The sequence below is a fragment of the Hyperoodon ampullatus genome (assembly GCF_949752795.1).
Source record: "Hyperoodon ampullatus genome assembly, chromosome: 6".
Classification (NCBI taxonomy): domain Eukaryota; kingdom Metazoa; phylum Chordata; class Mammalia; order Artiodactyla; family Ziphiidae; genus Hyperoodon; species Hyperoodon ampullatus.
Window position 1 is genome coordinate 6,297,318 of NC_136919.1, and position 20,654 is coordinate 6,317,971.

The 20,654-nt window shown below is 57.0% G+C and overlaps 1 protein-coding gene across 3 annotated transcripts in view; it reads right to left on the reverse strand.

The window, feature by feature from the left end:
- NCS1 (neuronal calcium sensor 1) overlaps window positions 1-20,654 on the reverse strand; it is a 58,005-nt gene that overhangs the window by 29,516 nt on the left and 7,835 nt on the right. For all 3 annotated transcript variants that reach the window (XM_079705726.1, XM_079705725.1, XM_079705727.1), the window contains exon 2: window positions 3,704-3,728. In XM_079705726.1, the coding sequence (XP_079561852.1) occupies window positions 3,704-3,728 (25 nt within the window). The remainder of the gene's footprint in view (window positions 1-3,703; window positions 3,729-20,654) is intronic.

Consider the following 20,654-nt stretch of genomic DNA (forward strand, 5'->3'; position numbering starts at 1 on the left):
CAGCAGGCTTGTGTTATGGTCCCAGTGAACCAGGGAGGTGTAGGCCCATCATGGGATTACAAATTGGTTCATTTCGTGTGCTAAGAATAATTACACGGGCTGCCCACAGCACTGGAGGAGACTGATCCAGAGTGCCATAATCTGTGATCCATTACTGATGTCTGCTGTGGACACAGGTGGGGAGAGTGGTGGTAAGAGTGTCGCTGTTTAACCATCCCTAGTCTACCTTCACCCTGGGGGGTATAACCATTCTAGGATACAACAGTGAGGTGGGTGGTGGGCTGACCCAGGAGGGTTAGAGAAAGGCACCACCAAAATGAATCAAAGGGCATTTACTTGAGGTCCATGGAACTTTGTGGCAAAGAAAAGATCTTTTTTTTTTCTTTATAAGCTCTTTAGAGAGAGTTCCCCTACAGCAAGGACTGGGCATCACAAGGGCCCTGGTTTTGTTGTAGAAGCCTCCACTGTCCCCTCCAGGCCGGCCTCCTTGGCCTCCCTGCTGTTCTTCAAACACACCAGGCCCCTTCCCACTGCTGAGCCTCTGTCCTTGCCGTTCCCTGTGCCTGGAACACTGTTCTGTGGTTGAGTCCTGTTGTCCAGGTCATAGCTCAGATGTCAGCTTGATGAAGGAACAAAACTCCCTCCACCTGTTTGGGATTCAGTTTCCCCATCTACGTAATGAGGAGACGACCCTCAATCTCAGGACCCCTCCGTGGTTGTACTGATCAGTGTTATTAGTAGTATTAGCGTTATTAACAAAACAGAGAACTTATGACTAGGCTCTGTTCCGGACGCTGTGTATGAATTAGCTCATTTATTCTTCACAGTATTCCTATAAAGCTTGACTATTATTACCCTCACTTTCCAGATGGGGAAACTGAGGCACCGAGCAGTCCAGTAACTTGTCCAAGGTTGCTCAGCTCAAGCCCTGGTTCCGGATCCCTTCTGGCCACTTTGCCTCCTGGGGAAGACCCAGGGGAGCAAGGGAGGATGCCGGGGCTCAGGTGTGCCCTGCACCCCCTGGGGCTCAGGAGCCTCGTCTAGGGAATGCCATGGTGGGACACCGCTCTGGGTGACTACGAGGACAAAATGACTAAGGCCACATCTGAGAGCAGCACTGGGGAGGCATCTGCCACCTCGCAAGGACAGACCTCGTCCTCATCCCTGCTCTGACCTTCTCTGAGCCTCAGCTTAGTTTTTCCATCGCTGTGGAGATGATAAGCCATGTCAACCCCCGGGACAGCGCCCAGGAGTCGATGACAATGTGTATGTGAAGCACCTAGGGGTGACAGATGGGTGCTGAGCACCTGCTATGGCCAGGCCCTGGGGACACAGCAGTGAACAGGGCAGAGCTGGCCTCAAGGCCAGGAGGGGAGGTGGAGGAGGACGCAGACCTGTAACTGCTGTTTGTCCCAGGTGTGTCCCGTTTGTGCCTGGTATGTCCCCGGCTGTGACACTGAGCTGTGGGAGGTCAGAGGAGGCCCCTAACTCAACCTGGGGGCTCAGGAGGTTTCAGGGAAGGAGGCCTGAGGGTGAGGAGGTGGCAGCCAAGCAAAGAGGAGGAGGGGTGTTCCCAGAAGGGGGAACAGCCCAGGCAAAGGTCAGGAAGCCCCAGAAAGTAAGGTGAATTCGGGAACGGATAGCAATTTGGGCAGGCCAGAGGGCAGAGGGCAGAGGAGAGGAGGAAATGGCAGTGAGACTGGAGGGTTCAGCACAGCAAGGCTGGCCTGAGCCAGGCCTCGTAATCACGTGACCATGCCAGAGGCGCAGACTTCACCTGAGTCCAGGGAGAGTTTAAGCAGAAGGCTGGCATCGTTTTTTTTTTTGCTCAACAAAGACCCCTCTGGCTGCCATGTGGGAAGGAGGGGGATTATGTACAGATGGGGAATCCAGGAAGGCTTCCTGGAGGAGGTGACTTAGGTATGCCTTGGGAGAGTGGAGTTCAGATGGCCCCGAAAGGAAGGGTGGGAAAAGTGAGTGACAAAGGCTCGGGAAGGCCGGGTAGGGCAATCCAGGAGGGAGAGCCTCACAGATAAAGACCTAGAAAGAGGGGCTTCCTTGGTGGCACAGTGGTTAAGAATCTGCCTGCCAACACAGGGGACACGGGTCTGATCCCTGGTCCGGGAAGATCCCACATGCCACGGAACAACTAAGCCCATACACCACAGCTACTGAGTCTGTGCTCTAGAGCCCGTGAGCCACAACTACTGAGCCTGCATGCTGCAACGACTGAAACCCGCGCGCCTAGCGCCTGTGCTCCACAACAAAGAAAAGCCACCACAATGAGAAGCCCGCGCACGGCAACGAAGAGTAGCCCCCGCTTGCCGCAACTAGAGAAAAAGCCTGTGCACAGCAACGACGACCCAACGCAGCCAAAAAAAAAAAATACCTAGAAGCAGGAGTATTTCTGCAACGCTCACCTGGGGAAGTGGAGAAGTGGAAAATGAGGTCAGAGGCAGGTCAGGCCCACCTGTTGGGTCCTAGGATGTGGGGGAGGAGGAAGGGAGTGGCAGCTGCTCCCTTCACATCCACTCCCCCTGTGGGGCACAGCCAGCTCACCCCTAAGGTTCTGCCCACCTAGCCGGGGTCTCCAGCAAGGGGTCAGCAGGGCCAAGCAGGGCAGCCACAACTCTCCCCCTCTGCCACCTGGACTCAAGGACAGGGAGGTGTAGGCAGTGGCCCCGGGGAGCCTGACCCTGCCCCCAGCAGGGCTCCACCAGGAGTCTCGTGGCCTGGGCCCTGCTGCGGCCTGCTGTGATGGAGGGCACGTCTGTAGGCCTCAGCTCCCCATCTGAACAGTCGACGGAAGACCGCTGTCAAGGCTGTCATCTCTTAGGGACTTTACAGGGAGTGTCGCCCCGATGCCTCCTCATTCCTGTCACACACGTGGGGGAATGGAGGCTGAGGGGGGTTGGATCACTTGAGGTCACTTGGATAGGAAGAGGTTGGGGCAGAGACCATTTCTAAGCCACCAGACTTTCTGGAAGGTCTCCAGGCTCGCCTCCTCGCTTACCTGCTCCCAACTCAGGTTCACCTGACCATGTGTGAGTCTCCCCTGTCTGCTCCACATTCCACAATGACAGACAGTATATACCACTCTCCCCTCTCTGCCCCAGGGCAGGCATAACTAATCCATTCCAGACCTTCCAGGCATTAATGATGCTATACTTTCCGTTTGCTCCATGATCTACAGCCTCAGAATCCTTCTTAACACAGCACTCCAGGCAGCTACTATGGATTGATTAGAGCTGGCATCCAAAAAGAAACCTATCTGCCATCCTTGGAACACTCTAATCAATCACTTTATAGACAGGGTGGTTGAACTCTAGAGGAGAGACTTCTCAAGGCCACGGGATGATTTAGGGACAAAGCTGGGCCTGGGATCCAGTCTCCTGACTTGTTTCTGGTCCAAACCCCTCCCTTGGGTGAGCAGGGTGTGAAATGAACACTGGTGGTCCTTAGAGATGCCACACAAGGCAAGGAGTCACCAGCACCCCACCCCCATCCCAGTTCAACTGGATCTATGTCAGTCTCCTGTGAACAAAGGAATCTGAACAAAGGCTGCCTGGACTGGTTTGCAGATAAGCCGCTCTCAGAGGGTCTTCCACGTGCTGCCGTCCTGGGCAGCTGGACTGCCATCTCATCAGCACAAAGCCCACACCCCCCCTCCCACCCAACGGTTTGGGGAAAAGCAGCTACTCACCACTGCTGGACCTCCTTCTCAGTAACTGCAAAAGAAAACAGAAAAGTGGCCTTTTAGCTCAGGAAGGTGTCCTAGGGCACAGACAGACACAGGGGAGCCTCCTTCCTGCCCTCCCCACCCCGGCCCACAGCCAGTGTGCCCAAGTCTGGACACCAGCCAGCTCTGAACAAGAAGGTGCCTGCAACTCCCACCCCGCCCGGTGGACAGTCCCAGTCAGGAGCTCTGTGTCTAACCCCCCAGGGGACGACACTGGCCCATCCCCTCCAGATGCCCACTGCACTGCCTGGAGGACGGCCGAGATCAGCCTCTTGCGGGCAGGGGCTGGCTTCTCCCTGCAGTCCTGGGCTGGGCAGGCAGGATTATTGTGCCCAGGCCAACACTGAAGATAATTCTTCCCCGTCTCGCATCCCTGGGGACAGGACAGTCACAGAAGTCACTGGCTTCCCCAGGCACTCAGCTGCCCTGCCTGCACATGGGGGGCCAGGGCAGAAAGGCTGAGCCCCCTCCTCGGCCCTGGCAGCACCCAGCACTTTCCCCTCCTTGACCCATCCCTCCAGCCCCTCAGAGCCATCAGTCCCGGGTTCTTTTTACAGGCAAGACGAGAACAGAACGGTGAACCAGAAGCTAGAATGAGCCATTAAAGTAGCTGAACCTCCAGCCAAGCCCAAATAGTCATTCTTTATTGAATCATGAAACAAATGAAAAAATGTTTTTTTACTGAATCGGTTCAGGTTAGAACAAAACCAGTAATTTCGCTCAAATCACTGAACAAGAACATCTAACCACCTCTAAGGCCTCACTCATTCTCGGGGCAGAGGGGGCGGGGAGTGACTTTGGGAGAGCACCTCCAGCTCCCCACGCCTCAGTTTCCTCGTTTGTAAAGTGGGAATGATAGTTATAGTACCTGCCACACGAGCTGTCCTGGGAATTCAATCAAACCACGTGTGAAAACTCCTGAATCCCCAGCACAGGGCCTGGCACTCGGATGTGCTCAATACAGGCCTGTAGAATGAATGAATGAACGAAAGAACGAATGGACAGGAAGGTGGGTGTTGGGTGCAGGTCAGGTGAATAAAGGAACTGGCATCCCTTCCCAGAGAAGTGAGGGGGGAGGCCCAAGGGGGTCCACCTCACCATTTGTGCCCGATCACACCTGAGGCCACTTTTCAAAAACTGTTCAAAGCAAGCTCGTAACAGCTGCCAAGTCCTGAGTGCCCACTGCGAGCCTCGATCTGTACCAGGGCGGGCCTCTGTGCTTCGACTCAGCTGCCCTGACAATGCTCCCAGGGAAGCTGTGACTCTGCCCTGGCTGAAAATGGGGAAACTGAGTTACAAAGTGGGCAGGACGTGAAGTGGTAGTGTGAGGGTCTGAACTCAGGTCTGTGGCTCAGCCATCTGCCAGCCAGGCCCTGGCAGTCAGGCTCTTGGGGCAGGCTGCAAGCTCCTGCCAGACCCCTTCTCGTTGGCGCTCTCCTCCCACGAGCCCAATCAGAGGCTAAGGAAGAGCCCGGTCCATGAGCAGGATGCTGACAAAAAGAGTGAAGCAACAGTGAGAGTTGTAGGTTACTGGGAACAGCCAGACCTGTTGTAAAAAAATGCAATTTTCCAAGAGAGTTTTGGCAGAGGGTAGGGGGTGGGAAGGGAGTCCAGCAGGGGGGTGGAGAGGGAAGTGTCCATGGTCTAACTCAGAGTGGGCTGCCCTACACCCACCACCCACACCTGGCAGTGAAGTGCAGCAGGGGCTGAGGGGCTGATGCTGAAAAACCCAAACTGGAGACACAGGAGTCCCACCATAGCACAGCTGGGAGCTTAGGGGCTTATACTCTGGAGCCAGACTGGACGGCCTGAGTTTCAACCTAGCACCACAGCTTCCTAGTTGTGTGTCCTTGGGCTAAGTACTTCCCTTCTCTGAGCCTCAGTTTCCTCATCTGTCAAATGGGCTTGTTGTGAAGATTAAAGTGCTTGGTGCTCTTCATGGACATAAGACTCCCACAGGTAGGTGTGACCCCATTTTCCCAATGAGGAGACTGAGGCTCAGGCAGGTCTGCTTACTTGCCCGAAGTCACCCAAGGTGACTGGGTGGGGCCAGGGGCCAGGACTGTGCCTCCAGAACCCAGGATGGATGTCCAAATGGATGCCCCCACCCGCCCACCTTGAGTAAGCCAATAAGCTGCATGACCTTGTATGACCTTGGCATCATGTGATATAAACGGCAGGAGCCGGGTAGCAAGGGCTCAGGTGGCTGGTCCACTGCTGACTTTAGGGGAGGCCTCCCAGGGTCAGAGAAGGCTTCCCTGGAATCCCCCAGCTCGGAAGTCCCAACCCTCTCCTGACCACACACCCCCGCCCCGTCCCCCAGCAGCCTCCCCCCAGGGCCTCTCAGCCTCCAGGCTCCCCTGTGCCCCTCACCAGCCCCTGCACCCAACAAGCTCCGAGGATGCAGACATGTTTGGCTGTCCCCTGCCCCATTAGAACGGTCCCATCACAGAACACTGTGTGGTCAGCAGGCAGCCAAGCTGTAAGCTGGCTGTGAGCTGGGGAGGCCCTGCCCCGTGCTTTAAGCGAATTAACCTTTAGGAAACAGGTATCCCCTGGCACCGTCCCAGGCCCAGCAGCTACCACTGCCTGACCCCTTGGAGGGTCTTGGAGGGGGGCAGGCAGCAGGCAGGTCTCAGGGGGCCTGGTCACCTGCCCCCAGCCCCTCCCCAAAGGTCAGGCAGGCCTGCATCCAAATCCCAGCCCCCCGAGTCTAATCATGAGGATATAACCAGGCAAATGCAGAATGGGGGACATTCTATAAGACAAGTGGCCAGGATAATTTTATAAGTCAGGGTGCAAAAGGTAAAAAAGGCAGGGGATTGTTCCTGAAAAAAAACCTAAAGAGACAAGGCCATCAAACGCAACTCGCAATGCCTGCATTGGGTCCTGGATCTGGAGTTAAAGACCAGCTACGACGGGGCTGGTGGGGGAAGCTGCCTACAGGCGGGCAGCTGGATGCCCTGATGGACTAACTCACTGTTGGTTTCTTTAGGAGCAGCAACGGTAGGGAAGTTATGTGGGAGAATGTTCTTTTCCTTGGGATGTGCCCTGAAGCACTTAGGGGTGACGATCAGGATGCCTGCAGCCTCTTGGGAAAGGTTCAGAAATATACACACACATATTTAGAAAGAGAGAGGAAGCAAATGTGGCAAAATGCTGACAGCTGGTGAATCTAGATGTGGACACACAGGTGCTCACAGCACTAGTGTTGCTCTTGATCTTTCAAAATAAAAAGTTGGGGGGAAATGCTTGTCCTCATCAGCCCACCACCTGTGTGCCCCCCTCACAGCACCAGAAGGGCCGAGGGTCCTGTCCAGGAGCACGCCCCTAGCAGCTCCGACCACCGCAGGCGCTAGCAGGGAGGAGAGGGCTGAGGGACAGTTATGGGGTCCCTCTGCTTCCGCCGTCCACCCAGATACTAGAGCGACAGGCTCAGGCTCCCAGCTTGGTCCCACCTCCCCATCTCCCAGAGCCGACATGCGCGTGTGAAATTAACAAGCACCCACCAAGCCCTCGGTGGGTCCAGGCTCAGCACTCAGGGCCCAGCACGAATGAAGGTCATTTTCAGTGCTACTGGCCCCTGCTCTCCTGCCTTCCCCCAACCCTGTGACCCCCTCAAGCTCCTCTAACTGGTCCCACCTCCGGGCCTTTGTACCTGCTGTTCCTTCTGCCCAGAACACATGCCCTCACCTCTGCTACCTGTAACCCCAACACACATTTCAAGTCCCAGCTGGGATGTCCCTTTTCGAGGAAGCCCTCCCAAGCCCCATTTGGGAACTCCCTTCATATGTGGGACTCCCTGTTTTACATGTAGTCTGTCTTCCCATCAACTGTACAACAGAGGATCAGATGGGGCACTGCCTGCCGGGGCCAAACCGGGGAAAGAGGGTAACAGGACATCGGTAAAGTAGGGTGGGCCACACAGAGGACTCTGGTTGTGTGGTCTTGGGCGAATGGCCCCACACCTCTGAGCCTTGGTTTGTTCATCTGTAAAATGGGACAAACAGACTGTCTCTTAGAGGAGGAGGATGGACTTAAAGTGCTTGGTGTGATGTCTGGCACCCAGCGGGTGCTCAATAGAAGCCCTTCTTTCCCCCCAACCTTCCCAGCTGGATGCTAAGCCCCCAGAGGTCAAGGTGCTTCTCCTAGCATCACCCTCAAAGCCCAGCCCAGTGTCCTGTTGATTCCCACATCAACACCAAGCCACTTGGCTGGATTGGGAACACATCCTAAAACACGTTTCTCACAACATGTTTACCTTCATAATTACAACTGGCTTCGGCCAATTTTAAAAACAAGCTGCCTTTCTCCAGCTCGCCCCTGCCTCCAGGCCTGGGGCGCCCAGGCTCATTAGGAAACCAGTATTTAAGACCTGTCTTGATCACTTTTCGACTGGGTTGCTCCAAACAAGTTACTTAACCTCTCTGAGCCTCAGAGTCCTCATCTGAAGGATGGGGTACAAACTCCTACCTGGCAGAGTCACCGGGAGGGTTTCTTTTCTTTTTTTTTTTTTTTTTTTCATATTTATTACCCTTTATTAATCCAGTTTTTTTTTTTTAGTTTCTGTTTTATAACAAAGTGAATCAGTTATACATATACATATGTTCCCATCTCTCTTCCCTCTTGCGTCTCCCTCCCTCCCACCCTTCCTATCCCACCCCTCTAGGTGGTCACAAAGCACCGAGCTGATCTCCCTGTGCCATGCGGCTGCTTCCCACTAGCTATCTATTTTACCTTTGGTAGTGTATATATGTCCATGCCACTCTCTCACTCTGTCACAGCTTGAGAGGCGGATAGAAAATTCCCAGCTTAGCAGGGGGCTGAGCTCTACCCCCCTCCTGCTGACCTCCCCCAGAGCTGGGGGCAGCAGAGCGGGAAGGAGCCTTCTGGGGGCTCAGCGTGGAGAGAGGGGCCCAGCCCCTGCCCCTGGACCAGCCTTCACCCCCCGGCTGTGGCAGGGGTGCCCCCAGGGCCCCCTGCTCCCCTCCACCCACAGAGCCGCGTCCTAGGGCCGCCCCACTCTCCTCCTCCTTTCCCCGCAGCTCTCGTCTGCCAGGAGCAAACACGAGAGCCGGTCCCTGGAGCCCAGGATAAATGTTGAGTCTGATTTTGATTTCCCTAAAGCAAAATACCTCTCTCCTGATTGAAGCTCAGCTCAAACATGGTGGGCACAGAAAGCAGGGGCTGCGGCCCACAGAGGCGCTGGCGGCAGCAGGAGGCATGGAGGGCACCCTGCGTGCGAGCTCTTGCCCCCGCTCCCCAGCCACTGTCCTGGGGGCCCTTTCCATCTCCAGGGACAAAGGCTGCGTGCCGGCTGTGCCTCCGCCACCCCCACTGCAGGAAAACCATTAGCAAAGGGGCCTCCGGTTTGCTTCATACAAAAAGAGAACTGGGGGCTGTTTGGACCTGGCCGCCAGCATTCCCTTATCACTGAATCCCACCCTCCCATCAGTCCTGACATCGCTGACTGTACACCTTCCAGAAGTGCAGCCCCCCTCGGACAGCTCCTCCCCAGGCCCTAGGCCTCCCCGTCTTTGCTCAGCCTCCAAATATTGGGGTTCCCCAAGTCCCTGACTCAGTGTCCTCCTCACGTGCTCTCTGGGGGGTGGCATGTGCACCCTGCACCCCTCCCTCCAGGCTTCTGGCTCCTCTTGACAGCCCAGGGACCCCTCATGCTCCAAGTGGCCCAAAGGGACCCCCATCCCAGGCCAGAACTCCCCTCCTGGATCCCCATTCTGTGCGCACCCCTCTTCCTGCCCTACCAGCAGCCCCACCCATCCTGGCTCCCTGGAGAGCACGAGAACACTGTCCAGGGCCAGCCCGGAGTCCCCCACCCCAGCCCAGGGCTGTGCCAGCCTCTTCTCAGCCTCCCACCTCCATTCCTCCCTCCCATCTGGTCCCCACCCAGCAGCCGCCAGCAGCCCTAATTTGGTCATGTCCCTCCCCCCCAGCAAAGCTTCTTCAGAGAAGGGAGAGAACATGCTGGTGGGCCAGGATGCGGCCCCCCTGCCCCACAGCAGCCTGACTCCCCCACTCCAGGGGCAGTGACCCCAGCATCCCCAAGGAGGGGCAGTTGTCTGTAGCAAAGATGGTAGAGCATGGTGGTCTTGTGGAACGTGGATTCCAGGGGTCTGCCGCCCCGCTCCTGCGTGACCTGTCACTTCCCTGGTCTGGGCCTCAGCGTCCCTGTCCCCGAAGGGGGAGAGGACTCCTCCCGCTGCTCTCAGCGACGCTACCCCGCTGTGCCAGTGCGAAGGGCTGCACCGGGGAGGGCAGGAAAGAGCACTGAATGCCCGTGGGGTTTCCCACCCACAGGGGCCTGCCACTCCGAGGGCTGGGCGAGAGGAGAGCCGCCCTCTCTAATCCCCCAGGAGCCACAAGCTCCCCGGCCCCAAATCACTCCCCACCCCCAGCTGTAACAGACCCGTGGACCACAGCCCCTGAGGTCAGCCAGCACGGTCGGAGCAGCTTCCAGCAGCCTGTGGAAATGCACTGGTGCCCCTGGGAGGGGCAGGGGACTTTGGGCTGCCTGCCGTGGCCACGCTGCTTCCCCTCCCTGGAGGCTCCTGAGACTTCCAGGCTCCCCGAAGTGACCTGCGGGCAGCAAGTCAATGACGATGGAGACCCACAGGCCCCGAGCCCAGGGAGCAGCCCATGGACACCATGAGGGACGGTATGGAGACTGGAGGGTGGGTACCCGCCCTGGGCCAGATAACCTGGGCTGGGTCCCAGATGCACTAACGCGACGGGTGACCTTGGACGGGGGGCTGGGAGGCTCATGTGTAAAGCACAGTCCTCCAGCAGAGCCACTGCAGATCAGATGTAACGTGGTAACACGCACGGGAGCCCGAGTGCCACGGTCACTGTCACTGTGATGATCATCCCGCGCCTCTGCCGGGAAGGGAAGAGATCGGACCCAGCGCCCTCCACCCCGCCCCATGCCTGTTTCCCATAAATGCCCAGCTGCAGGGAGCTGGGCCCCAGGGCCAGCCTGAGTTTCATCAGAAAGGAGGCCTGGCCTCCTGCCCAGAATCCCGGGCAGTCTGGGCTGCGCTGGGCGCTGCAGGAGTCCCTCGCCCTGACACAGAAGAAGCGAGGTGCCCAGAGCCCCAAACCCTACAGCCCTCCCCTTGGGGTGGCAGTGGCCCAGCCTCCCTGGCTCACTATTTCCACCCTCGTTGGATGAGCACCGGCTGGTAGGGGCCCCTCCTGCCTCGCTCACCCTGCACCCTTCTGTGCAGGCTCGCCCGCCACGACCCAGGACACCAGACTGCCATCCACGGGTAGGTAAGGACCTGTGAGCCACCACTACATCTGCCAGCCCTGCACCCAGCCCTTCATACACAAGATTCCGGAGACCCTCCCAAAGTGCCCAGGGTCCCGGGTACAGAGGGAACCACGTCCACGATCACCCAGCTGACCAGGCTCTGACCGCCTCCCGGGCCGCGCTCCTTACACCCTCACGGTGCCCCCAGCCCCTGCACTAAGAGGGGCCAGGGCGCTGGGGTGGCAGGAGGATGGCTGAGCAGTTCTGGGGCTATTTCACCTGCAGAAGAGGCCCCTGGGGGTCTAGGGGGAGCTTCAGGCCCATAAGGCCTGACTTCAGGAACCTGGAGTGGATGGTGGGTCCCTGACCACAGAGGCGGGGTTCGGGCTGGGACTGGGCCAGCTGAGCCCCCGGCTCCTGAGACCTGCTCTTCGCCACCTTGAGCTCAGACCTGGTGGACCTGACCGTGGCCCAAAGAACCTGGGCTCTCTCCCGCTGTTGGCCTTTGCAGAGAAGGGTCCACCCACCATGTGGTCGCTGTGTGACCCCGGTCAATGCACTCCCCTCTCTGAGCCATGGTTTCCTCCTATATCACAGGGCTGCCGTCAGAGCCAACAAGAGGAGGTTGAAAGCGTTGAGCCCAGCATGTGACAAGTGCTCCACGTGGAGACGTGGGCTATCATGACGATAGTTACGGCATTGGAATTAAATGGCAGGGGTCTCACCGCCACTGGGGCAGCAGCGGGACAAGTGGCTGGTGGAGCCAGGCTGTGGGACCCATGCTAAGTTAGGAAACTTTCCAGGACACAGAAAGGAGCCAAGCCCTCAAGGGAACACAGGTGAGAGAAGCTGCTCAGAGCCACTCAAGTCCCAGTTCAAATCTCCTGTATCCCACTTGGCCCCTCAGGATCCTCCCTGAGCCCCAGACGACTCCATTGGCTGAGCTTTTGGGCTGCATCAGCCCTTCTGCTGAGAGGTAGGGGGTCCCCAACAGCCCACTTCACTGATGAAGAAACTGAGGCTTCACTGAGAGGCAAAGGCACTCGTCCCAGGTCACATGGTCAGTGGCAGGGGAGTGGAGATGGGAGCTCAGGTCCATCTGACTCTGGAGCCCAAACTCAAGAAGGCTTTAGCCTGGCGATGGTCACCCCCAAGAAGGGGGCTGCACACCAAGCACCCCTAAGCCATGGCAAGCCCTCGCCGAGCACCTGCTGCGGGCCAGGCACTGGGGTGTGTGAGACTTGGGGAGCAGCCGGCTCCTGACAGTCCAAGTGCCCCTTGGCGGTACCTCCACTGGAGAGCCAGGCCCCTGGGCTCCATCTTTCTCCTGGATGCTGTGACCCTTCTCGCTTTCAGATTTACCAAATAGAGCTTGAATCTTTGTGATTCATTTCCCACTCCAAGCCTCAATTTTCTCATCTGACAAATGGGGTTAGAATGTTTACTTTGGGGCTTCCCCGGTGGCGCAGTGGTTAAGAATCCACCTGCCAATGCAGGGGACACATTTTCAAGCCCTGGTCTGGGAAGATCCCACATGCCACGGAACAACTAAGCCCGTGCGTCAAAACTACTGAGCCTGCGCTCCAGAGCCCACGAGCCACAACTACTGAGTCCGCGTGCTGCAACTACCGAAGCCCATGCGCCCAGAGCCAGTGCTCCGCAACAAGAGAAGTCACTGCAATGAGAAGCTCGTGCACCGCAATGAAGAATAGCCCCCGCTCGCCAAAACTAGAGAAAGCCCGCGCACAGCAAAGAAGACCCAACGCAGCCAAAAATAAATTAAAAAAAAAAAAGAATGTTCACTCTGACAAGCTCACAGGTAGGTGAAATCGCTTGGTCCCTGGAGCAAGGCCATGTGGTAGAAGAGTCCAAAGACTCACCAAAGGTGCCCTCCCCAGACCCCCTGAAGGGAGAAGGCCAGTGCCCCTGCCCCCGGGAGTGAGAGGTGGAGTCTAGGCAACCACCGAAACAAGGTGTAGTTCACATCTTGTGTTTTAGCTCAAATATTTCTGCAGATTTTGCATTCTATTCCATCATTTATAGATGTTTTACTTTAAAGTTACAAAACGCATTGATTTTAATTTCTGTGTAAGTTAAATAACTTTTGCCAAAATGTTCTCAAGTAAAACTGCAGGAAGATGTCATTCGTCTTATGGTTTCCAGGAATAGCAAGACGAAAGAGCTGCCATTTACTAGGCATGACTGTTTGTGTCCTAGACTAGGCACTTCACACGCCTGAATCTCATTCAGGCAAGGATTTCAATTATCCCATTGTACAGATCAGGAATCTGAGGCCCTTAGAGCTGAAGCCACTTGCCCAAGGACCAAAGTCAGTCTGCAGTGAAGCTGGGACCAGAACCAGGGTCTGGGTGACTGCAGAGCTTGTGCAGAAGTGCAGTGTTTAAAACGTCACACAAAAGCATTCTGAGAATAACCTTCTTTAACGTCCTGACTGCTTCCTGCACTCCGCTGTCTGGTCCCACTGAATCTTTGGTTTCTCTGAATCCCCAACAAAGGGCCACCGGGGCTCCGAAGCAAAGGTCCTCCATATTTGCTGATCTATTAACAACTTGCTTTGACTAAGTGGGGGTTCAAATTCCAGCTCTCCCATGTCCTGGCTGTGTGACCTTGGACACATCAGTTAAGCTCTCTGAACCTTGTCAGGAAACTGAGGATGATAAAGCCTACCATAGCTGTATACATAGAGAAAAGACTAGAAGGAACAGGTGAAAATGTTAACGACAGTGATGTCAGAGAGACGGTACAAGGAGTGGTTTTGTTCTCATCTTTGTGATGGCCCCTATTTTCCACTTCTGTCCTTCCCCAATCATTGGGGGCTCCGTGGGCAGGATCTGAGTCTGCCTACATCACAGCCACGGAACAGCATCTGGTACACAGTAGGCGCTCAGTGTGTACTCGTTCTTGTAGAATACACGTGTTATGCTTGATTTAGGTGGGTAAGTTGGAAAGTAGACATGCCTACTTTAGTTTCCTAAAACTCAGTTATTCCTGGCTAATAAATGGACTTGCCCTGGTGGCTACACATGGGCTCTCTCTCTCTCTCTCTCTCTCACACACACACACACACACACCCCAAGGTAAGACTCCAACTACTCCCTGGTTCAAGCCATCTCTACTGCAGGGAGATCAGCTCGGTGCTTTGTGACCGCCTGGAGGGGTGGGATAGGGAGGGTGGGAGGGAGGGAGACACAGGAGGGAAGGGATATGGGAACAGATGTATATGTATAACTGATTCACTTTGTTATAAAGCAGAAACTAATTAAAAAAAAAACAGACTCTGAATATTCTAGAAGAGTGGTGAGTCCTGAAGGAAGTGAACCACACCTTCTGCTTCCTTTGAGACCTTGGGAAACGGTCGGCATGTGGGATTTTCTCAGGACTCCTGGTGGAGAACCTCTCAAACATTTCAGAGCCGAGCCGAGCCGAGTGCTCAGGGGTTCGGTTCAGCCCAATTTTATGAACATTTTCCAAGCACCTGCCAAGGTCGGAGGCTGTGGGAGGCCCTGAGGCACCTGGTCAACAGGAAAGGTCTTCTTCTGAATTGAGTCATTCTTTAGCCCCTGTGTGACCTGGAGAAACTGAGTTCACCTCTTTGAGCCTCAGTTTCCTCACCTGTAAAATGGGGATGGTGGTGGTGACAATACCTTCCTTCCAGGGTGGTTAGAAGGAACAAATGGGATTTTTCACCCCTTCATTCATCCCACAATTAATTTCTGAGCACTCAAATGGGCCAGGGAACACAGCAGTGACCCAGACCCCGACCCCTGTCCTCCGAGGCCCTGATGTAACAGTAGATGCGGACCTACAGCACACGACCACACAGCTGTCTAATTATCTGCCATGATAAGAAGGGAAAGTGTAAAGCTGGAACCCGACCCAAGCAGGGGGGCGTCAGGGCGTGCTCCCTGGGGACAGGGCGCTTAGGCCGACACATAAAGGATGATCAGACTTCAGCAGGCAAAGAGAAAGGGCTTTCCAGCAAGGGGGGTGGGGCGCGATGTCCAAAACCCAGAGACGGTACAGAGAACGGTGAGGCCAGGGGACCACCAGAAGCCGCATCTCTCTAGAACAAAGCACTAGCCAGAGGAAGCGCCGTGTGGAGCTTCCTCTGGCTCCGGGGACAGAGCACAGCAAAGGGCTCCAAGATATTAACAACTGCTACTATTATTAACAAAGGTGTCACAGCACCCAAAGACGAGGCAGGATGACCAGGGCGATAACGGGAGCACCTGGGAGGGGAGGGGCTACAGGAAGCCGTGGACAGCTGCCACTCCTCCTACCCACCCCGTCCTGGGGCATGTGGCTTTTGCCTCCCCCCACCCATAGCCCCCACTTCCTTGCTTCATCCCCAGCCCTGGGAGGGGGTGGGACACGCTGGGCTGGCCTTCATCACAGCTCATGCATGAGCCCGATCAGCCACCGTCCTTAAGGTCACAACCACTAGAGCAAGAGAACCTCAGAATGGGGGTGGGGGAAGGGCCCTCAGAGCCGGGGGAGGGGCACACAGCGCCCCACACGGGGAGAGACCCAGGGAACCCTGACAAGGACACAGACAAATAAGCAGGGGCTGTTCCTGGAACGGGAACCGGGCAGTCATGGGTCATCAGGACCCAGTCCCACCCCACCGCCAGCATCCCTCCCTTCCCCTTCCCGCCCAGGATGGGCAGATCCCCTCCTGAGAGTAACTAGCCAGGGCCTGCACCTGAGCCGAGATGGGGCGTTATGACTCCAGCGGGGGGCCCAGGGGGTTCCGGGGCACAAATCCCAGGGCCCCTGGCCTGGGAGGGTGGAGCTCCAGGTGCCCCAGGGCGGCAGCACTGCGGGGTCCGGCTCCAGCTCTGGCCATTGAAGAGCCCAGGGCAGAGGCCAGCCCAGACCCACCCTCTGTGGGCAGGCACAGAAGGGACCCTTTGTGGTCCCTGTCCTGGTCCTGGGCAGCAGTCCCCGGCACTGGGACTCCAAGAGAGGCACAGCCGCACACCCATCAGCCTGGCCAGAGCCCCCCCAGAGGCTGGACCCTGATCCTGACCCAAGACGCCCACTGGTGCCTCCTTCGCCCAAGGAGGGCCCCGTCTCCCCTAGTGTGCCCTGTATCCTTGCCTGTTTCCCAAGACTAGCCCCATCCGTGTGCCCTCCGGGTGGGGCCCTCCCTGCTGGTCAGCCGGCCCCTCCGAGGGGCTACCCCGCTAGGCCTCTGGCTCACCGTGCATCCCCTCTGCACTCCCGCCCCCGCTCCGGGTTTCCAGGGCCTCAGAGTTGCAACCTCGAGGCCTCCAGACCCGGAACACACTGTTCCTTCTGTCTGAAACGCTCTCAACATCTCGCATAAACCCTCCCCCGCCCCCAAAACCTCTGTGTGCATTCTCAGCTCCTACTTCTCCCTCAGGTAGGGCTGCCAAATTTAGCAAATAAAAATACAGGATGTCCAGTGAGATTCGAATTTCACATAAACAATGAATAACTATTTAGTATGTCTGGCAGCCCTACCCTTGGGTCTCCGCTGAAACACTGCCTCTTCCAAGAAGCCCTCCCAGGCGCACCACAGAACCGGCGGGCTCCTGTAGCGTTGTGCAAGGCTCTGTCTTGTTTCCTCACCAAGCTGTGAATGCCACGAGGGCCAGAAATCCATCCATCCAATGTGCCTCGTGTCCTGGCACCCACGGGACCTGGCAGGAGACAGCTGTTCCACAGACAGTTTCTGCATCAGGCAGTGAGGGGTGGCAGAGCGGCCCGGGGATGCCCTCGGCCAGACTGGCCCACACGGGTACACAGGGCCTCCAGCTGTGAGAGGACGGGCCTCCTCCCCCAAGAAGCGCCCAGAATGCTTCTCATGACCACTCACCCCCCTCCACGGAGCCAGAGCGGAGGAAACACGAATCAAGGCGAGAGCAGCTAGCAGGCTCCTCTCCTGTGTTTTGACGGCCACTGTTGGTTTTAATTAAGATCCCGTCCTGCTCAGGCCCAGCAAGGGCCTCATCATAGGCAGTCTGGAAACAATAATCACCCAACATAGCCGTGTAGGCTACCGAGCCACGGAGGGTGGCAGGGCGACAGGTGCCGGGGGACAGGAGCCCCGCCAGCACAGGCTTTGAGCTCGTCTAGCTCCTTGCCTGCCCAGCACATACACCATATATTTTTGAACAGAAGGGAAGCGTTCGCTTTTCCCCCACAGTGCCAAAAATAGCCCCATCTCCTGCCTTTGAACAGGAATCTTTTGGTTCCTACAAAGAGAAAGGAGAAGGAGGGGCCTGGGAGGAGGGGCCAAGCTGGCTGGCTGGACCCCTCCCCGGCTCCCCAGCCCCAGACGGTGAGCGGGGCTGGGGTCTTTGCTAAGCCTCACCTGCTGAGGCCCAGCCTCCCAGCACCTGACTTCTGAGGACCGCCCCGCACCCCCCCCCATGTGTTAAGCCCCTCGTCACCCAGGCCAGGAGGTAGGAGGAGGCCAGACAAATGGAAAGCAAAGACCCGAGATGGATGAGAAGAAACACCGTTTAGGGACTTCCCTGGTGGTCCAGCCATTAAGACTCCGCGCTTCCACTGCCAGGGATGCAGGTCTGATCCCTGGTCGGGGAGCTAAGATCCCACGTGCAACGTGGCCAAAAAAAAAAAAAAAAGAAAGAAAAGAAATGTCATTCATTCATTAGCTTGTTTGTTTATGGATTTGTTTTTTCCTTCATTCCAACAAATGTGCTCCAGGCTGTGTCCCAGGAGCAGGGATGCAGCGGTGAACCGTGAAGCCAGACGCGTCCCACCCTCACGGCACTCACAGCCGAACGGCAAGAAGGTGGGTTAAACAGGTCCTCAGCATCAGGTCTGGGGCGGGCACTGGCTGGGCCCAGGGCACCTCCATGGAAGAGGACGTTGGGTGCTGATGCAATTTGAGTGTGGGCGGGGGTGGGTCCTGCTCAGGCTCAGAGGAACGAGGCAAACAGAAGGTCAGATGGAAGGCGGCCTCAGCTGCCCCTTGCCCAGGTGAGGACCCTCATTTCTCCGGCAGCAGGTCTGCAGGAGGCGTTTCCCCATTTTATGTATGAGGCCACCAGGACTCAGAAGAGGGGTTTCAAGAGCCTAGCGTGTGGGCTTCCCTGGTGGCGCAGTGGTTGAGAGTCCGTCTGCCGATGCAGGGGACACGAGTTCGTGCCCTGGTCCGGGAAGATCCCACATGCCGCGGAGCAGCTGGGCCCGTGAGCCATGGCTGCTGAGCCTGCGCGTCCGGAGCCTGTGCTCCGCAACGGGAGAGGCCACAACAGTGAGAGGCCCGCGTACAGCAAAAAAAAAAAAAAAAAAAAAGAGCCTAGCGTATGCGAGGCCCTTTTGCCAATATTTTCACACTCATTCCATCCACCATCCTGGGAGGCAGGGTTAGCATCATCTGCCCATTTTACAGATGAAGTGAGGAAGCTCAGTAGGAAAGGGCTTGGCCAAGATCCCAGCGCTGATGAGAGGAGCTGGGCTCTGTACCCAGGCCCGGCTGGTCCCTGAGGAGGAATTCCTGACGCTACCAACAAGCCATCTCAGCTGCCGTCCCCCTCCCCCCAGTTCCCTAGAAGAGAAAGCAGGGGTTCAGGGTAGGAAGTGACCACAGGGCTGGGAAGTGGAGAACAGGGGATTTGAACCTAGCTCTGTCTGCCTCCAAATCCAGCGTCCTTTCTGGTTCCCACAGCAGTTTTTTACTTCAAAAAAAAAAAAAAAAAGAGGCCACTTCCTGTCCCCAAAAGGCCAGAGCAGTGGGGGAGCTGGTGGAGCCTGGAGAAAGAGAGAATGGCGCTCTGAGCTCACTTCCTAGCTGAAAACCCAAGCCTGAAATAAAAAATGCAGAGTGCTATTTCTGCCTTGGGTTAAACATTCCTCAAAGCCACATTCCTCCGCTCTCCTCCTTCTCCCCTGCCAGGGAATCCAGAGCACAGTGGCCTGGATGCCCCGCCAGCTTCCTGGGGCCACCTCATGAGACCAGGAGTGCCAGGGCCAGCAGCTGCCCTGAACCCATCCTGGGCACCCCCAACCCAGACTCCCTTGGTGGGGAGCATGGCCTCCTAGATGGCACCGTCAGGGTTCCCTGGGGCCGAGAAAAGGTGACATCCATATCACTGAGAGTGGGACAGATGGGGACACTGAGACCCTGAGAGGCGCAGCCATAGTAAATTGGGCTGGAACCAGGACCCCAGACTCTTAGCTCCCTGGCAATTCCCCACCCCCATCAGATTGCAGGTCAGGGACACAGGTGGGCCCCACCCCGGTCAGCAGAGAAGCAAAACAAAGCAACACATGGACAAGCACTTTGGAAAGCCCAAGCCTTACCCAGAGGCATTCACAGGCCTGCACCGTGCACAGCTCCCGGCTGGGCACTGAACAAACGCCCAAATCCACCAGATGTGTCCCTACCCTCAAGGTGCCTACCGTCCCCCAGGATACGGCTACCAGACCTCCAGACCCCAAGGTCCTCTCTGTCACTGTGCCTCTGAGCCCTGCATGGCACCCGTGAGGACTTGGTCTCTCCCTTGTCCAACAGACACTTTCTGAGGCACCCAGGCCACGCCAGGCACGGGCAGGGAAGGATGGCCGGGGCACTCTGGGCCTCCACGGCGTCATCCTCGGGCTGCGCCTTAGCACCCAAGGCCGCCCTGGATGGGACAAAGGCTAAGAAAGCCTCAGAGGCCTGGGTGCGGCCCAGCCCGCTGTACACTCCTAGTGATGCTCCCTGGACTTGTCACGGCCCTTCTCCTGTCACCTTACTGAAGGCCTCGACTCTGCCTCCATCCCAGAGGAAGCCAAGTGAGGCTGCCCCCAGTCCCCTGCAGGAATCAGAACAGCAAGACCAGTAGAGCTGGGGATTCCCTGGCGGTCCAGTGGCTAGGACTCCGCACTTTCACTGCCGAGGACTCGGGGTCAATCCCTAGTCGGGGCACTAAGATCCTGCAAGCTGCACGACGTGGCCAAAAAAAGAAAAAAAAAAAGACCAATAGGGCTGTGTGTTCCCAGCTGGAAGGATCCTACCACCCCACCATCCAACCTCACATCCGGCCCAGGAATCCAGGACGCCTGGCAGTGTCTGACACTCCAGCAGTTGCTTGAATGCCTCCAGTGATGGGAGACTCACTACTCTTGGCAGCAGCTCTAAGGATACAAGGCTCACAGAGGTCATGGGAGGCGGGCACGGGGTGGGAAGGGCATGGCTCTGGCAAGACAAAGGTCTAAGTCTGAGCCCCAGCTTGGCCACTGACTGGCTGGGAGGCCTTGGGCATGTCCCTGAACCTGCCCGGGCCTCCTTTTCTTCATCTGTAAAATGGGCATAATAGCTCCTCCTCCCAGGGCTGTGGTGAGAACACAGGAGGGAAAATCTGTACTCAACACTCCTGGCACCAAGTGCCCACTTGGTAAACAAGAGTCATCACCACTGTCACTCCTCCCAATGACATTTCCCCACTGCTCGAGGGCAGAGGGGCTCCCAGAGACCATCGAGGCCGGGGCAGAAGGGGAGAGATGTGGCAGCCACGTCACCTGACCCCAGGGCAGGCAGCTGAGCAATCAGCTTCTGATCCAGGGCCCGGCCTGTCTGTGCCTCCCACCTGAGTGCCCCCACCCCCCTTGCACACCTACATTACAACCTGCTCAGACCTGCCCTCA